We start from the raw sequence: 17,947 nt of genomic DNA, 5'->3' as shown, positions 1-17,947 counted from the left end.
TAAATTACATAACTTGAATGAATTTGGTAAAGAATCATTCATCGGACATTTTTGTAAAATGTAAAAATTAAAGTTTTCCAGAAGCCATGCAGGGAAAACTAATCCTGCCCCTGGCAGCCACGCTTTTTTAATCAGTTCACATAACTGTCTAGAAACTTTTCTGTAAATCTGTTTTGAAATCAAGTCAATGACTTCAAACCAGAAGATTAAGATTTTAAAACCTTTCCATGTTGTTGTACAGATAAAACTATCTCTGCCCCTGGCAGCCATTTTCTTTTACTTGATGGCCATTAGTGGAAAACTTTGGTTGATCAGTCTCCAATGCAGACTCACTCTGCCTTATTATTTGTCTATTGTGGACTATGGTAGAAGATTGGATTACAGAAACATGACTTTATGTAATCATTTATTTAAAGATATACATGTATAATAATATCAGTCATGCTGTAAGGCCAAAACATTCTCCAGCCATTTAAAGAAAACTTGATATCCCTACATCCTTTACCTCTAATCTACTGACTCCTCTGATGGGGTTCATCTACTGACCAGAGCCAATCGTCCTATGAAGTTCCACTATGTAGGCTCCAGCACTGTTTATAATTAATGAGTTCTCAAGCTAGTGATCAGACACTGTTTTCAGTATCTACCTTGACATTTGAAAGTGGCATAAGTATTACACTGTTATATGCTCCAAGATGAAGAAAAGCCCTACCATGTAACTGATCAAATCTTGCTGTACCTCAACCAGACTCAAGTCTGGTCTCAAGTAACTGCAAAATGGCAACGAGTATCTGGACAAAGTTCATTCTATGCATGTATGTGTTGAAAATATGGCACTAACTGCAAATAGTGGTTCAGAAAAAGCTGCTTTGAGAAGCAAACAATTTCTCAACTCTATGGACTCTATCAGGTTAAAACTGAGAACAAACATCTATATTTCATATTTTATTATGCAAAGATGATGCGGCAGTTCATGTTTATAATGACGATAGTCGCAAAATGACAAAGACATCAATGTTGATGAATGATGATGACGACAATGATGATGATTTAATGATGACAGAAATGTAAATGTAGTGAAATTTAAATGAGCAAACTGAAAAATGATATGTGAGAATTGTCTCTGTCAAAATGTCTCATTTCCTTTGACCTGACCAGGCAAGACCGGATAGATATTTGGCAAGTTTAAATAAAATAAGCTTGAAAACAGAAGTTTTGCAAATATTGTTGGAACTCGGTATCTCAAACTTTATTATTTCAAAATTCCAGCTATCTTGAAGAATTTTTCAAGTCCTATACCAAAATACGTGCACAAAATATCACTTTAAGCCGAATTTCAATTATCTCTAAGTAAAATGCTCTATTAGTATACCTTGGAATTTGAGGAATCGAGTTTCAACTTTTATAATACAAATTCTTTACACACTTCATTGAGTGGATCAAATTCTAAAGCACTTTTACCCTGCATGGATTAGTTCACCAATGCTTGCAAGAGCTATAAATTTCTTCGAACATGCTTCTGCTACATGTGTACTGAAATAACAGAAATTTTCGGGAGGGTTTAAATTTCGTTAAATTCGCAAGGTCCAACATATCGCGAAAATTAATCCTCGCATAAATATTCACCATTAGTATGATTCAAATTCAAGTAGGACATCATTTTTACAATTTCGGGAATATTACCTTGTGAACATATTCAAAATTTCAAATTCACAAAATTTTAACCAAGCGAAAATATGTGCTTTTAGTATATATATTTGCAAACTCAAGCCACCTGGTTCACTCAATGAAATACTGACAATACAAATGAAATGAGCCAAGCCATGGGAAAACCAACATAGTGGCTTTGCGACCAGCATGGATCCAGACCAGCCTGCGCATCCGCGCAGTCTGGTCAGGCTCCATGCTGTTCGCTTTTAAAGCCTACTGGAATTGGAGAAACTGTTAGCGAACAGCATGGATCCTGACCAGACTGCACGGATGCGCAGGCTGGTCTGGATCCATGCTGGTCGCAAAGCCACTATGTTGGTTTTCCCATGGCACGGCTCAAATAGAAAAATAGAAAATAAAGCATGACACTTTGTGCTTAAGCAATACAAACGTATACAACAATAATAACAACTGAAACAACAAAATAGTTGACAACGGTGAAGAAACCAACTTGCACATCTGAGAAGTGACTTAAAAAAAATCAAACTTAAAAAAAAGAAAACGGCAATGTCTTAAATTCAAATTGGAACTAGAGATGCTTTTGAGAAAAGCACATGTCTCCCACAACTGCCTAATCATCTAAATAGTAAGTCAGTCTTTATATACTGTTTACTTAATCCACATGTGCATGTGCTTTCTTGACACCAAAAGGACGCCTATACTACTAGTAGTATAGAGGCCGGTTTTTGGGGGCAAAACTGCAAAAGAAATCCGAGGTTTTATGGTAAATTCAAGGGCCCTAATTCCGAAGTGCCTACGCTGATTTGCTAGTTATCCAACTTGGAGCCGAGCACTTATTGCAGACACATTTTGTTGAAGTTGTGAAAGATCAGCTGAAGAAATGGGAACTTTAGAGTGCGGACAACATTGTGCCAACAGGACGACAGACTGGAGTAAATAATTCTCCCACACCACTGTTGGTGGGAGACATAATAAGTGAACAAAAGGTTATCATTAGACCTGCAAAATGTTACAAAATAAGGTCTAGAAACAAATCCTTAAAAAGAAACAAAAAATTCTGTAAGAGTTCCTCACAATCAACTATTTATAATGATAGACAACTGTTTGTTCACTACTATAATGTCAAGAAAATATATTTCCATACAACAGACACTAAAATGCAAAGTCATCACGAATCTTTAGTTATACAAACTTAGTTTCGTTCCAATATAATGAAAGCTTAAATCTATATCCTTCTGCGGCATGTATTCTGCCATTGCGACCATTGCAAGACCAAATCAGCCTTCATGTCCTTACAGGCTGATCATGGTTGCACTGTTCGCTATTGACAGTAAATTTTCAGTAAACAACTCCTTCAAATGACAAAAGGAAATTCCAAAATTGGACCAGTCCATTATAGAAATTAGTGCAGGTACGGTTAAGCCTACTTGAAATCCTATCAGTTTTGCTTCTGGCTAATAAACCATACATTGTCATAGACATGTGGTTGCGACTTAGCTGGACTCAAACCAATGATATCTGGATTGAGCAGTTGGCCATTTATGGCATTAGAAAAATATTCTGACTTGGCTGACACGTACGAGTAAACATATTTATTACATACACTTATTACTATTTGTTTAGAAAACCATAATATACTATTGTTTTTAGTTTACAGTTTTTTTTATTTTTTGCAACTGGAAACATCAATATTTTTCCAAACAGATGTCTAAATTTCACATGTTGCAAGACATCTTTAAAAGTGTGTCCGTAGAGATAATGTCTTTATAACATCATATAGTTGTTTATCTTATTCAGCTTTCTGAATTTGTACCAATTATATAATATTAACTACATTGTGAAATACTTATGTAACAGAAAGATTATTAAGCCATGTTCGAGAATTATCACACTTCTTTAGCGTAAAAAAAAAACTGGCTCTTAAGTAAGAATCAATATTTCCACTGCATAACACGTGCAATTATTGTCTCGATACAAAGATTTTAACTTACAAAAAATTTTGCAGTGACTATACTTTGTATAGGCCAATTTAAATACTATTCTACCATGGAACCAAAGAAAAAATGAGCTGTCGAGGACAGCAACACTCGAACAATTCAACAGCCTTGTCAAACTGAAGAACTACAAAAGTCGAAAAGGGGCATAATATGTGGAAATATAAAACTGGGTTATGGAACCTGCATAGTGTTTATCTGCTCCTGACAGTGGACAAGTGTGTTAAGTTTAAATCCATTTCCATTAGTGAATACTGAGATACCAGCTTACATACAAAAACTTAACCAAAAACTGCTAAGTCTAAAAAGGGGGCATTATTTTGAAAAAAAAAAGCAAAGTAGAGTTTATGGGACCGCAACATGGCATGTCCAAGCCTTCATGACAGTGACCAAATGTGTGAAGTTTTAATCCATTCCCATTATGCTACTGGAACAATACCAGCTTACATACAAAAACTTAACCAAAAATTCTAAGAGAAAAAGGACATAAATTTGAAAACAAAATGCAAAGTTTAGTTATGGGACCTACTAAGTTCATTTCAAAAAAAGATCATTACAGAGAACAGTGTAGAAGTTTCAATCAATTCCCATTAAGTGGATACTGAGATACAGCCTTTACATACAAAACCCCTTACACCAAAACCTTCTAATTCGATAAAAGGGGCATAATTTTGGTAAAAAAAGCAAAACAGAGTTCTATCGAATCTGTGCAATGTAAAGTCAGTTTATCACAGTGAATAAGATTAGAAGTTCAATCCATCCACAAGTGGTTTATTTAGAGAACCAGCAACACAAACACTTAACCAAATCGGAACGCCTAAGCAGAACGCGGACGCAGGGGCTAGTCCAATAGCTCTACTATTCTTTAAACAGTCAAGCTGAAAATTATGAAAATAAATTATATACAAAATTACATACATTCCTGTTCTAAGCTTCCTTTTATCAAAATGCTACACATTACAAAATGTATTTATTTAATCTTAACATCAGTTTATACATCACTGTTGAACAAAAATGCAGTTTGTGTGAAAAACAAACAATTTACAACATGATTATAAAATAGCTGAGCATTCTAAATTGGATCTGATTTATTTCAGTGTCTACAACAACCATATGAGCCACGCCATAAGAAAACCAACATAGTGGCTTAGTGACCAGCATAGATCCAGACCAGCCTGCACATCCGCGCAGTCTGGTCAGGATCCATGCTGTTTGCTAATGGGTTTTCTAAGATAGGCTTTGGAAGTGGACAGCATGGATCCTGCCCAGACTGGTTTGGATCCATGCTGGTTGCAAAGCCACTATGATGGTTTTCTCATGGCGTGGCTCATATATATATAACTATATTTGACAATCTACTTCAATATGGTATGTATTCCTTTTCAGTTAACATCCTTTCTCATGTTATTTTCATGTAAAAAACACCATACTAAAACCGTTAGACCACTCATAGCAAGCCAATGTTTAAATGACTGAGCCCTCATGTGTTTACATATAAAATAAATTGACTTTGGTAAGTGGACAGTGATATTCCATATACGTGGAATAACATCTCTTCAAAGCCGATATTAACACTCTGGTAAGACCGTTGTGCAAAAACAGTTAAAGGCTTTGCAAATAACCACTGCACGGTCACAAGTTACCAATTAATAAATAATTAATGTTAATTCCTTACACCCATACTAGTTATACTGTAAGTCACAATGTGTATAAAATTTTTGTCTATTTGAAAATCCCAACATTATAATATTTCACGTTCACTGAAACTGTTACAGTGAAATCATAAAAGTTTTTAGTGGCCGCCTAACTTCCGTTGATTTCGTGGATTATTCAATCCACAAAATTTAATCCCAACGAACAAGTAAAATTCCCATTCATTTTATGTTCAGAAGTTGAAATCCACGAATTCACATCTCTACAAAATTGCCATTTTGACCAAAACCATAAAATTTCATGATCACAAAACTAAATGATTTAACAAGATGTAAATTACCTAATTTACAGTATGCTGAACAAGTTTTTATCATATAAATGTCAAATTACAAATGATAAATCTTGTACAAATAAAGTATTTGTATCTACATCTGTATAACATATCCAAATCAAATGTTCAATCAAATACCGAAGCAGGTCTTGCATAATACTTTTGTCACTTGACAAAGAGTTTGGCTTATACTGTTAAGTTAATATTTCGCCCCTTTATAGCCAGAAAAATGTTTTTTTTTGTACAATGAAATTCTTTTTTGGCTTCAGCACGTAAGAAATACCTCACTTATTTATGTCTCTCATGATACAAACTCTTGTTGCTGATACTCCATATTTAAAAATTTTTTTTTTTTTAATTTTCTAATTTATTAATTGAAAAATGCAATCCTAATTTGTATGGATGAAGATATTGTTAATCCTGAGACATCAAAATTTGTTCCTAGCTAATTATTATATCAAGATGGACTAATCCTTTGAATAGGAGATCTGCGACGAGTCGGTGAGCCACCATCCAATGGAGTATACCCTGTGGACCACAACATCGGAGATTTTGGCGTCTGTGCAGGATAATAGGGGGTATAGGCTGGCGGCGAAGCTGAAAAACCAAAAATGAATTTTATCTTTGTTTTTTTTTTCTACTTTTGTGAAATACCATCTCTGGTTTTTACAGGTCTCAAAAAAAGTACTGGAAGAAAAAGACTAATTACTACTAAAATATAGACTTTAGTATACTGATAAGTCCATAGTCAATATTATATTTAAGGCAGGTCAACAAAACTACATAACAAGAGCTCGTCGAACACGAAATGCCCCCCCTTGATGCATTCAGTAATTACACAAGGAACAGAAATTATAGCTCATCATGTGAACAAAAGTTCTACCATTCTGGTTAATCTGACCTTGACCTTTAACATATTAACCTCATGACAAGAGATTAACATGAGTGATTACTTTGCACCATCCTCTGAGCCTTTTTTGATGTTTCCAAATTTACAAGACTAGCTCAAGGTCATGTCAAGGTCAAAGATTGTTTTTCCGTTACACAATCCTATACATGTGGTCTAAAATTTAAGCCTGTACCTTCAATAATTGTGAAAGTAATTCTCTAGTTCAATGTAAGGACAAAGTTTGTTTTCGTTACATAAAAAACTAAACACCATGCATGTGGTCCAAATATTGAAGGCTGTAGCTTGAGAAATGCGAAAAATATTCAACTGTGACAAAATCAAGGATTCAAATTCATGTCCTGAACACGAAATTATGCATGTAGAGTCCAAATTTAGAAGCCTGTACCTTCAAAAATGAGAAAGTAGTGTCACTATGGTCAATTGTCAAGTTCCAAAGTTTATTTTCCTATTGCATAAAACTATGCGAGTTGTCCAAAGTTTGAAGGTTGAAGCTAAGAAATGTGAAAGTAGGACACTAGGGTCAAAATCAAGGTCAACTCATGTCAAGTTCATCTTGCCACTCAAACCATACATGAGTCCAAATTTGAATGTTGTAGTTATTGAACAAGAAGTTTTTTAAAAGCTTTTCTCTATATAGTCAATATGAACCATTTGAACCCCCAGGGCGTGGCCATATTTGACCCTAGGGGGATAATTTTAAACAAACTTTTAGAGAACCACTAAATGATCTACATTAAAAAATATCAAAGCCATAGTGTTTGTGGTTTGGACAAGAAGATTTTTCAAAGTATTCTCAATGTAAAGACTATGTAAACCATGTTACCTCCTTGGCAGAGCCATATTTGACCCAGGGCATAATTTGAAAAATCTTAGTAAGGAACACAGATGATGTCATAACAAAATATCAAAGCCCTAGCCCTGTGGTTCTTAGAACAAGATGATTTTCAAAATTTTTTTCCTAAAAAAAGTCTATATAACCAATGAGACCCCCGGGGTGGGGCCTATTTCGACCCCCACGTAAATAATCTGAACAATCTTGTAATGACCACTAGAATTTGCTACATAACCAAATATCAAAGCCCTAGGCCCTATGGTTTTGGACAAAAAGATCAGAATCTGTTAAACAGTTCCGGGCCAATGTGACCTTGACATTGGACCTAATGACTTCAAATTCAATAGTGGTCATCAGCGGTCATGGCCATCATAACTATCAATTTATCCTGACACTAGGTCCAATCATTCAGATTTATAGCTGGAAACCATTTTAACTGTTCCTGGTCACTGTGACCTAGACCTTTGACATACAGACCTCAAAATCAATAGGGTCATCTGCATGTCAGACCAACTCCCAAACACCTTTCATGAGACCCTAAGGCCTAATTGTTCATTAGTTATCATCCCGGACACCGGTTATAAACTGTTCAGGGTCACTGTGACCTTGACCTTTAACATACTGAACCACAAAATCAATAGGTCATCTGCTGGTCATAACCAACCTCCCTATCAACTTCATGATCCTGAGGCCCAAGTGTTCTTGAGTTAACATCCGGAAACCGTTTTACTATTCATGGTCATAGTTACCTTGGACCTTTGACATACTGACCCACAGAAACAATAGGGGTCATCTGCTGGTGATGACCAACCTCCCACCTCTCAATTTTTCATTCTCCTAGGCCCAAGCGTTCATGTAGATGTCATCCGGAAACGGATTGGTCTAACATTCCGACCGACCTGACCTTACCGACCACATCTCTGCAAAACAAATACCCCTCCTTCTTCGAAGGGGGGCATAATAATCCACCTTAAAATCAGTCAAAATTCTGGTTCGATATCGTCATACAAGTCATGACTGGTTGTTTTCCCAGACTTGCAGGTACAACACTCTTGACAAATCAGAGCATGCTTTCAAAAGGTCTAAACTTTTTTATGTATTTATGCAAATACCTATATGAATCCATTTTTTCCCCCACAATACATGTACTGAACAAAACCATACTGTGATGGGGCCACAGATTAGTATATTTCAATGAAATGAAAATTTTTAAATAAATTGCTTTAATTGCATTCAATACTAGATGGATTGCTTCCAAAATAAGACTAAGAACTAGAGCTGACCATAATGCTGACAAATACCCCCCCTCAGACCCCTTGACCTTTGACGCGGTGACACCCAAAGTCAATAGGGAACGTGAACTCAATAAAGTACAATTAGCATGTGTATTGACTGACCAGGGGTTGCAGTGGATAGGCAAGTAACGGCCCTCCATGCAAAAAGTTAACATTGTGACAAATTAACTAACGAACAGATGGGCAAATGAAAACTAATATGCCTCCCTTCGGGGGCATAAAAATTGGTCAAAAATGGTATTGCTGTTATATTGTAGTTTTGATCGAAAAAAATTGTATTTATATTTAAACAAACTGCACGTCTTGACACACAGTTCACATATCAAAATCAGGGCTAAAAGACACTGAAACTATTTTTTTTTGAAGTACAGAAATAACTTGCACAGTAAAACTTATGGGACTGGCAAAACTTGTTTCAGTTATCTGTAGTTTGAGCCATCAAACTATACACATTATATAGGTATTTTGCCAGGACCTGAAGATAAGTTCAAGCCAATGATGGTGTTCGAATTATCCATGTTCGAGTGCACAAAGTTTAACTGTATATGAGCCGTGCCATGGGAAAACCAACATAGTGGCTTTGCGACCAGCATGGATCCAGACCAGCCTGCGCATCCGCGCAGTCTGGTCAGGATCCATGCTGTTCGCTAACGGTTTCTCTAATTGTTTAGGCAATTAAAAGCGAACAGCCATTGATCTGACCCATACTAGCGCGGATGCACAGGCTGTCTGGATCCATCTGGTCGCCTAACGCCACTATGAGTTTGTTTTACACAATGTCGCGGCTCATATTTTATAATAAAAACAACTAAACCTGGTGTATACACTGGACCAACAGGAGAGCCTTGTGGTGTACCCATATAACCGCTAGTATTTGCTGCTGCCTTGTATTTAGGACCATATACAGCATGGTAACCTGGAGTAATAGGACAAAATCCTTAGAAGACATGACAATTTAGCAAATTGATTTCCAACACTTAAGAGAATTTATTCAATTGAATATCAGAAAGCAGAAAGAGGAATTTTGATATTTTTTCCTTGTTAAAACTGACATGATTTATTTATTCATGTGCTATTTTACAATAGTCAATTAAAAGAAACAGAAAGAGGACGTTTTATTTTGGCTAAAGTAAGCAAAGTTGAAAAAGAACAAATGAAAGATATGGTATTTTTATCAATTTTCAGCTGCTATCCTAACTTGACATATGTAGGTGATGATAGCAAAACCATTGAAACTTGGCAGGTACAACATCAAAGTAAGAACTAATAGGTCTTTTTTAACTATGTATGTCAACTGTAATAAGCAATTCAGAATTTGCGAATTTCTAATCAAGGAAATTCTCCTGTCTTAATTATTACATCAGCTTTATATGTGTTACTATTAAATCAGTTCCTATGCACTTAAATCAATCCCTTTTAAAAAGTCTGTAGTGTTGTAAAACATTTATCTAAAACAGAGTGTTCCTTCACAAGAATGGTGGTTAAATGACTTACCAAAGAGAACGGTTAAAGCAGTGACGATAATAATGATGAGCAGGATAAACCAATACTGATAATTATTCAAGATGTTGCCAAACAACGCTCTCCAGCCCACGTCTCGTCTGTATGCTCCACCTGTAAAGTGTAACAAGAGTGCTAAACTGTCACAATATACGCCTATCACACCGAATTCCTTTTGACTTGTAAAGTATGCTACTTACTGAGATGATTCTGGTCAACTTTCTCAATTTTGACGACTAATTCAAGGACTATAACTCTTGAACAAGTACGCTGGTTTTCTGACTTGGCCAAGATATTATGCCAACAAACATTTTAAGTTTGCTGAACTGTTTATGTTATCAAGGGCATAAAGTCAATCTTTGCAAATTTAAGTAATTCAATGGCCATAACTCGATTAACAGGGACCTGTCTGACTGGCTACTGAACTTGGCCGTTGTTACGTCCATAAAAATTGTAACTAAATCTGGTGAACATAAGATAAGAACTACTCAAGTAAGAGAATTGAAACTGTCCATTTCCACAATTTTTGAGTAATTCAAGGGCCATAACTCAAAATGACTTTTGAGACTGCAAAAGTTAAAGGTCAGACACTTTATCGTAAACCACCCCCTGCCCCCTGACACAACAATGGATCTCCTAATATGTCCCTGTTCAAAAGCATATAAAAGAGCAAAATATTTACCTCAATGGTCAGGCATCTGACCATCAAACGTAATTGAATACTGGAATCTTGACACTTATGACCTGTCTTCACACCAATCAGGATCCACCCACACATCTAACTGTTCTCTTTCCCATAGTGCAACAGTGTCAATCAATCTGACTGGAAAGATGACAATAGATTTGGACTGGGGATCACTTTCTGCTGGTAAAGCCTCCAGAATTGATGGGTCGCTCACAACAACCTGCAAATATCCGAAAATGCATAAATAAGCCATGTCAGAATTTTTATCAAATAACAGTTAAAGCTTGCTTTCACTCTAGAACATAAGACTTTACACCTTCACTTCTGATAATTTTGTATACAGTGTCCACTCATTAAAAGAAATTTCATTTTAACACTAACAGAAGCAAATGCCCTCTATATATCTATTAAACATAGATTATGAAAGATAAACGTTACGAAGAACCAGTTAACAACATGTCAAAAGAACTCATAACAACTATTTAACATTTTTACAATTCTGTGTTACTTAAGTTTATACACACTTTATTTTAGGTTGACTGTACGTTCTACAATGAGGGTATGAGATGATAAGGCCAGTTTCCCCTTTAAATTATGAGCATCAAGCAAGGGAGCTACTGGTACCATTTTACCACATCTTTGTATAGAACGCGGCCGGGATCAACCCACACCTCCTGCTCTCTACACGAGTGGAGGCTCAACCAATTATGAGGCAGTTAATTTGTTATATTGCAATTGAACATAGTAACTCATCAATACTGCTTTTTAACTATACAAGTGTACACTAACTTCTTTTCATATTTAAAACATTTACAGAAAAAACAATTACCTTAACTTGATCAGCCAATTTTGACGATGTTGATATTCTCACACTCGACAGTGGCGTCAGTGTCGATACATGGATCTCCGAGTTGTGTACATAAAATGGAGGAAGGAAGGGAACCAGTAACGGTACAGATCTGACCTCTTCTTGACCTTTGATTGGGAATACTGTCACTGTGACAACAACTGTCATGTCTGCTGAACTCATTTGTTGTGGGACATCTTGAGCAGTAGATGTTATCTGACATGCATATTTACCTACAGGAAAAAACAGGGGCTTTTTATTCCATGGGTACTGTGAAACTGGTCAATGCCGTTGGCATAAATTTTCATGGTTTTGGTAAAAATGGCTAATTCATGGGGATATAAATTAATGGATTCCAGAATTTAGAATAAAATAAATGGAAAATTTGAAGAATTTAATTTCTTTATCTTACAGTTAATCAATAAAAGCATTAATTATTAATAAATTCAAAATATTTTTTCCAGTGCTCCTTCAAACCCTGACAGGGTTTTTTACGTGAGAAAGCCATCTAGCTGGCTTACAGAAAATCAGTGATTCTTCTCTGCTGTCAGCACATGCCATAAAACAATGCCTTGATGGGCACCTGGTTGTTCCCTTCACCATCAAAAGCTGAAAAGTCATTAAAAATCTGCATGGTGTTGTGTGAACTACAACCCTACAAACTAAAAAAAAAAAACAACGTTAAAATACTTACCAAGTTTGGAAATGAAAACTGGTTTCACTGAGAAGTAGTCATTAATAGCAAACTCCTGATTGGCTGAGTTAACACCAAGGCTGCATGAGAAAGGAATTCTGATTGGCTGATAATTCTCTTCTGCTACCACTGTATTACAATTGCTCCCTGAAGAAAATAATTCGAGAACATATGTTAATTCAGGTCGTAAAGAATAATTAATCTTGCAACAATGGACTATGTCTTAGTTAAGAAAAGGCAACAAAAATCATACTTAACAACAATGTTCCATTCTATGCCCTTTTTTTTTTGGACTTTTTCCTGTCATGCATTAATCATGAATTAATATCTTCCACTAGTTGATACAAGTTAAGCCCTGGCTGGGAAAACCTAGCAATAGGGTTACAGCTTTAGGTTAACTGTACAGGGCCAGTCTTCATTTAAAATTTCGAAGAATGACACTTTGACTTCAAAATGCAACATTATCATTCAGCTCTGGCATTTTCAAATACATAATAGATTGCAAAGAAGAAACTATGGCAACGCATCTCATCCAGCAGTAATGATGAATCAGCAAAATTTTAGCATAACGAATATGCTATAGACAAGTTTGGCACCATTGCAAATTTTGTCATTATCTGTCAGATACTTATGTTCAGACTTTAAAATGTTCAGAATACAGACAATGGTTGTAACAAGGCCCTGGGATCAGTGATGGAACATTTTTCTATCAAACTATATTCAATATCAAATAATAAATGAAATAAAACAAAATAAAAATATTTCCTTTTAATCTATATTTTCTAATTCTAGCCTATTTGCCTAAGCATTCACTCATATAATGTAGTCTGTATATAATTTGTGGCACAAGGAGTCAATCTACTCCCTTACTGGGAGGCAGGTTTTGCTATCACTGTTGAATATTTTGAATACTTCCATTCAGTATGTAAGTTGGCTGTTTTAGGTTTATTGCCGTTTTTCAACAGTATTTCATTACGTGAGGGCGGGCAGTTATCTTAACCAGTGTTCCTGGATTCTGTACCAGTAAAAATCTGATTCTTCCGCAATTAACTGCCAACTCCCCCCCATATGAATTAGAGATGGATGACGAAAGATTTCAGACACAATTGTCTTTATCAAAAATAATCACAACAGAGAACATACGCCTCCCCAATGGACCCGACCCAACAACCCGCGATACATAGATCCTGTGCTCTCCATTGATCAAGCAGGCCGAGCATGATTGTAAGAACTAACCAAGTGTACTCAAATGCTTATCATGAGGTCTGATCTCTTCATGCGCTTTCATTGAGATGGATAATCCATTATCTTGTAGAAAACTTGTAATAATCTGGCTTAATCCTAACAATTCTGACGAAAGATCTCTAAGAGAATTCCACAACTGACCTTGAACTGCTGACTCCTGTCCAAAATAAACTATCATATTGTACTCCTTGTTGGTTGCCAAGGTGATGAACCTCCGACCCCAGCACTGTACTATCAACTATCTCTGATTGGTTCAATATATGATCCTGGAACAGAACATGAAACGTATGCTACATAACTGGTAAATTGTTTTAAATTATTACATCTTATAACTACGGCTACAGCCTACTATTTGCTTCTCTGGCTGGTTCTGTGTCTATGTCTGAACAAAACCACGAAAATATGACAAATAATTGGCAGATTGTTCTAATATAGCAGAAACCTTATAACTGCTGCTACAAGTATTTTCTATTTCTCAAAGAAACCCGTAATGTTTTCGTTTTGTCTGTTCTGTTAAGATTAATGTCGCACCGACATATTTCTATGTCATACAGACACTTCCAACTTTGATGGTGGATAAATTATCTTGTAAAATCACCCCAGGTGCCCCTCCGTGCACTATTTCATCACAAGTGGGCTCCTGGGTAGAACCACTGACCCTCCGTAAGCCAGCTGGATGGCTTCCTCACACATTTTTTCGTATGTTGAAACATGAAACTGTTAGTGATAAAATTTGTTCAAATACTTAAAACGTGTTTATCTACAAGAACTGTTTTTACAGTTTACCTACTTGATTATCTCAAGACCAACAGCCATCTTAATACTCTCTCTGTCTCTCACTGGTTTCAAAAACTATGAAAAATGAAAAAAGAACAAAAACTCACATCTGTTTCTGTCATGACATCCTCTGATACAACATAAGATATAGTTCCTGCACCTACAGAACTTGTACTGGCCACACCCAGTTTGCTATCTACCACCACGCCCCCACTTCCCTTCCAGGAACCAGTACTGCTCCTCTCTGAGGAAAGTGGGGCACTAAAACACACAATATTTCCCAGCTGTACCCTGGCCTGAGCAGGCTGTATGGCATGTCCAACAGGAATACTGATGTAGTCAACCAACCATGGCTTGTTACTGTCCCATACCTAGAGAATAAACACAAAGTAAGCATACTGATTTATTAATTTTGTTTTTTTGGACGACTTAATGTTTAAGTGGTTTGGTCTAATATCGCATGGTTTTTATTTTTTTATAGATGCAGGTAGACCAAAGATGACCTGTCAGCATTATCAATTTATTCTTACAGAGATGAACACCTGAAAAAATATCTATGTATCTTTCTAAAACAAACTGCATTAAGGCTTGCTCACATCAGAAAATTCACCAGACAGCCTGCACACTTAGTTTAATGAGAGAGCACATCTATGGATCAAATGGTTATAGGTTTGATTCCTTTGATAATTTGATAAAAGACGCTGTGCCTTAAACCATTCGTCCTGTAGCTAATGTTTAAAGGGGATGGAGGACTCTGGGCATAATCTAAACATAACCAGGTAAAAACTATGTCATAACTAAATGGACATTACTTGTACGAGAGATTTATATCTTATATGTACAGATCTGTTTTCTCTTACCTTCACACTGCTTTATAAAAGCCAATTTTGTAATTTTTGGAAGTTGTCAAAATTATAAACCAATAGTGGCTCTTGGGAAAGCAAATATTTTAACATTATGTGATCCATGGATGACACCTTGTAAAAAGCACATAATTTTCTAATATGATGTCACATTTATAAACAACAATCAGCCCATCAAGTGTTTTTATCTCTGAAATGTTTCCAGTTTCATACTGGTTTATACTGAAGTTTTGTGAAGGCAGTTTACTGCATGACATGAAGCAGAGTTAGATATATGTTTTACCTTAAGTATAGTATGTCCTACAGCCGCAGTTTTCATCACCAGCGTGTTGTTCTCTAAACCATTTGATACTTGCACAAGGTCATATCTGAAAGGTCAAATATTACTTAAGAAAATGTCTAAAAGATGTCTAAATGTCTAAAAGATAGCATTTTGATACTGTATACATTTTCCACTTATGCAGAAACCATAATATGACTGGTTAACTCTCTATCAAACCATTTCTAAAAATCAGAAAAAAATCAAATTATACTAACTTAAGAAAAACCCAAACCAAAACATTATCACTAACACCCAATACATTACTATCATTTACGCCAAGAATAATTTAATTCATTAACCTAAACGCCATGTTTCATTTAACCAAATGTCATGTTTAATTTACCCAATTATCACATCATACTTACCTAAAAATACTGCATTACATTTACCCCATCACACATTACATCATACTTCAATCCAAAAAATCTATAATAATATAACCCCAATATAACAAAGTTCCAGATGCCAATAATCATCCAATATCTATAAATAAGGGAATGACCATTTGCATTCTGCAATCTGAGCCATAATCAACACAAGAAAGACTACTAGAAAAATATATAACTTCTCTTACAGTGTTGAGTCATAAAAAAAAATTAATGAGCCCACACTTTAGATAGCCTAGGTTAAATTCATCTATCAATCAATTATAATTTAAATATTCAGTTGCAATTAGAAAATATGCATATAGAAAACAGATTCCTATGTATTGATGTAATTACACTGCAACTTATGTGACCAAGAGTCTTCTTATTGGTGACATTTTTACAATTATGTTCTCTAAAAAGCAAATAGCAACTGGAACAGAAGATATACTGAACCTTTCTGACTAGGGGTAATCAGTGTTGCACATGACTAATATCACATAAATATGATTGTTTGTGCCAAGTTTGAATATACATCATAAAACACTGATAAAAGGTTGAGTACCTGAGAAAAAAACAAACTAACTCTCTGACCTCTTAAGGATTACTTTGACCTCTGAGTTACAGGCATCTCTTGTTAAGGAGGTTGTTTGTGCAAATTTTTTCCCTTTTCCCCCAAAATTCCACCACTCACCAAGAAAATCTAGGCTAGACACAATCTTCCAAATATCAAGACAAACAAGACCCCTTTCCACGCTATTAATGATGGGGCCAGAAAAAACAATTGCTCTACAGAATAGAGGAAGAATGGACAGAACCATTGTGATTTTACCTGCTACATCTGTACTTCATGTCAATATTTGTAGCGTAAAACTGTTCCCCAACATCATCATGATAGGTAACTGTGAAATGTAGAGTTGTTCCCCTTGGTACCATGCAGAGTTGGCCACTAGATGTCCCTCAAAGCAGAGTAAGAGTTTTATCATCATGTACGATTACTGTTAATTAAAACTGAGAAATAAGTTCAAACACAGATTTCATATCCATTTTATCTCCTGAACGAAATGAGCCCATTTCATTTACCAAGTCATTTTTTTTACTGATCTGTCATTTTTTGGGACAACTTTTTTAAGTTTTTTTTTTATAATTTACTGTCCATCTGGACACTGTAAATGGTAAAGAACTCTTTGATATTGTATTAAAAGTCACTTTTACACAGTTTAGTTCATTCAGCAACTTCCAAGAAGATCCCAGGTGCTCCTACTGGCAGAATTTCAGGCATGTGCAAGGACTGCCAACTTTACATAAGCCAAATGAAAGTGAAAGATATTGGGTAATTGTTTTAAAGCCAATGACTCTAGTACTACCATGTAGGTCTTGGTGAAGGATACCCTCTTAAGATACGTTTAAAATTATCCTTTTTTCCTCTCATTTTTAATATCCAGATTATCATGATCAAATAAAATACAAACCTTGACGTTCAGCACCAATGTCTGAGTGACACCGGATTCTTCCTGTGCTGTGATATGCAGGGCTGCCTGACCAGAGTTTGATCCCGAAACAAGAACATCGTCTACCACTTGTACAACATCAGGATTGCTTCCTAGGACAGAGTAACTCATCTTGGCTCCCCCATCCCTGTAGTAACAATTATGGAAAAGTTTTACTTTTTCCTAATTTTCAATCATTTTGATTCAATGTGGATATCTTCATTTATTAATAGTTTACTTGCCTTTTTAACAGACAATCTATCTTAGTGCAAACAGAATCCAGAATAAATGTTAGCATTTCATCATCAACTTGATCCTTTAAGCATGTCAAAACTGAAAACACTTTATTTAAATTGTATAAAGTAAATAACCAAACTTATGTTTTATCACCTTCTCATTGTTAGTAAAAATGTCAACTTTTATTGATAAACACTGCAGATCGTCAATGAAGAGGTTAGCAGGTTTGACCGCAG

General features: G+C 35.6%; 1 protein-coding gene across 1 annotated transcript in view; it reads right to left on the bottom strand.

The window, feature by feature from the left end:
- Positions 1-5,474: 5,474 nt before the first annotated feature.
- Positions 5,475-17,947, bottom strand: part of LOC123535980 (nuclear pore membrane glycoprotein 210-like) — a 92,824-nt gene continuing 80,351 nt past the window's right edge. Inside the window, exons 33-43 of the mRNA XM_053528690.1 lie at positions 17,453-17,622; positions 16,817-16,943; positions 15,581-15,665; positions 14,542-14,805; positions 13,799-13,895; positions 12,413-12,559; positions 11,701-11,951; positions 10,943-11,091; positions 10,181-10,365; positions 9,501-9,602; positions 5,475-6,246 (exon numbers count right to left, since the gene is read on the bottom strand). Of these exons, the coding sequence (XP_053384665.1) occupies positions 6,107-6,246; positions 9,501-9,602; positions 10,181-10,365; positions 10,943-11,091; positions 11,701-11,951; positions 12,413-12,559; positions 13,799-13,895; positions 14,542-14,805; positions 15,581-15,665; positions 16,817-16,943; positions 17,453-17,622 (1,717 nt within the window). The 3' untranslated portion in view covers positions 5,475-6,106. The remainder of the gene's footprint in view (positions 6,247-9,500; positions 9,603-10,180; positions 10,366-10,942; positions 11,092-11,700; positions 11,952-12,412; positions 12,560-13,798; positions 13,896-14,541; positions 14,806-15,580; positions 15,666-16,816; positions 16,944-17,452; positions 17,623-17,947) is intronic.

The sequence above is a fragment of the Mercenaria mercenaria genome, chromosome 17 (genome assembly GCF_021730395.1).
Source record: "Mercenaria mercenaria strain notata chromosome 17, MADL_Memer_1, whole genome shotgun sequence".
NCBI lineage: Eukaryota > Metazoa > Mollusca > Bivalvia > Venerida > Veneridae > Mercenaria > Mercenaria mercenaria.
This window is presented reverse-complemented; position numbering and strand designations above follow the sequence as displayed.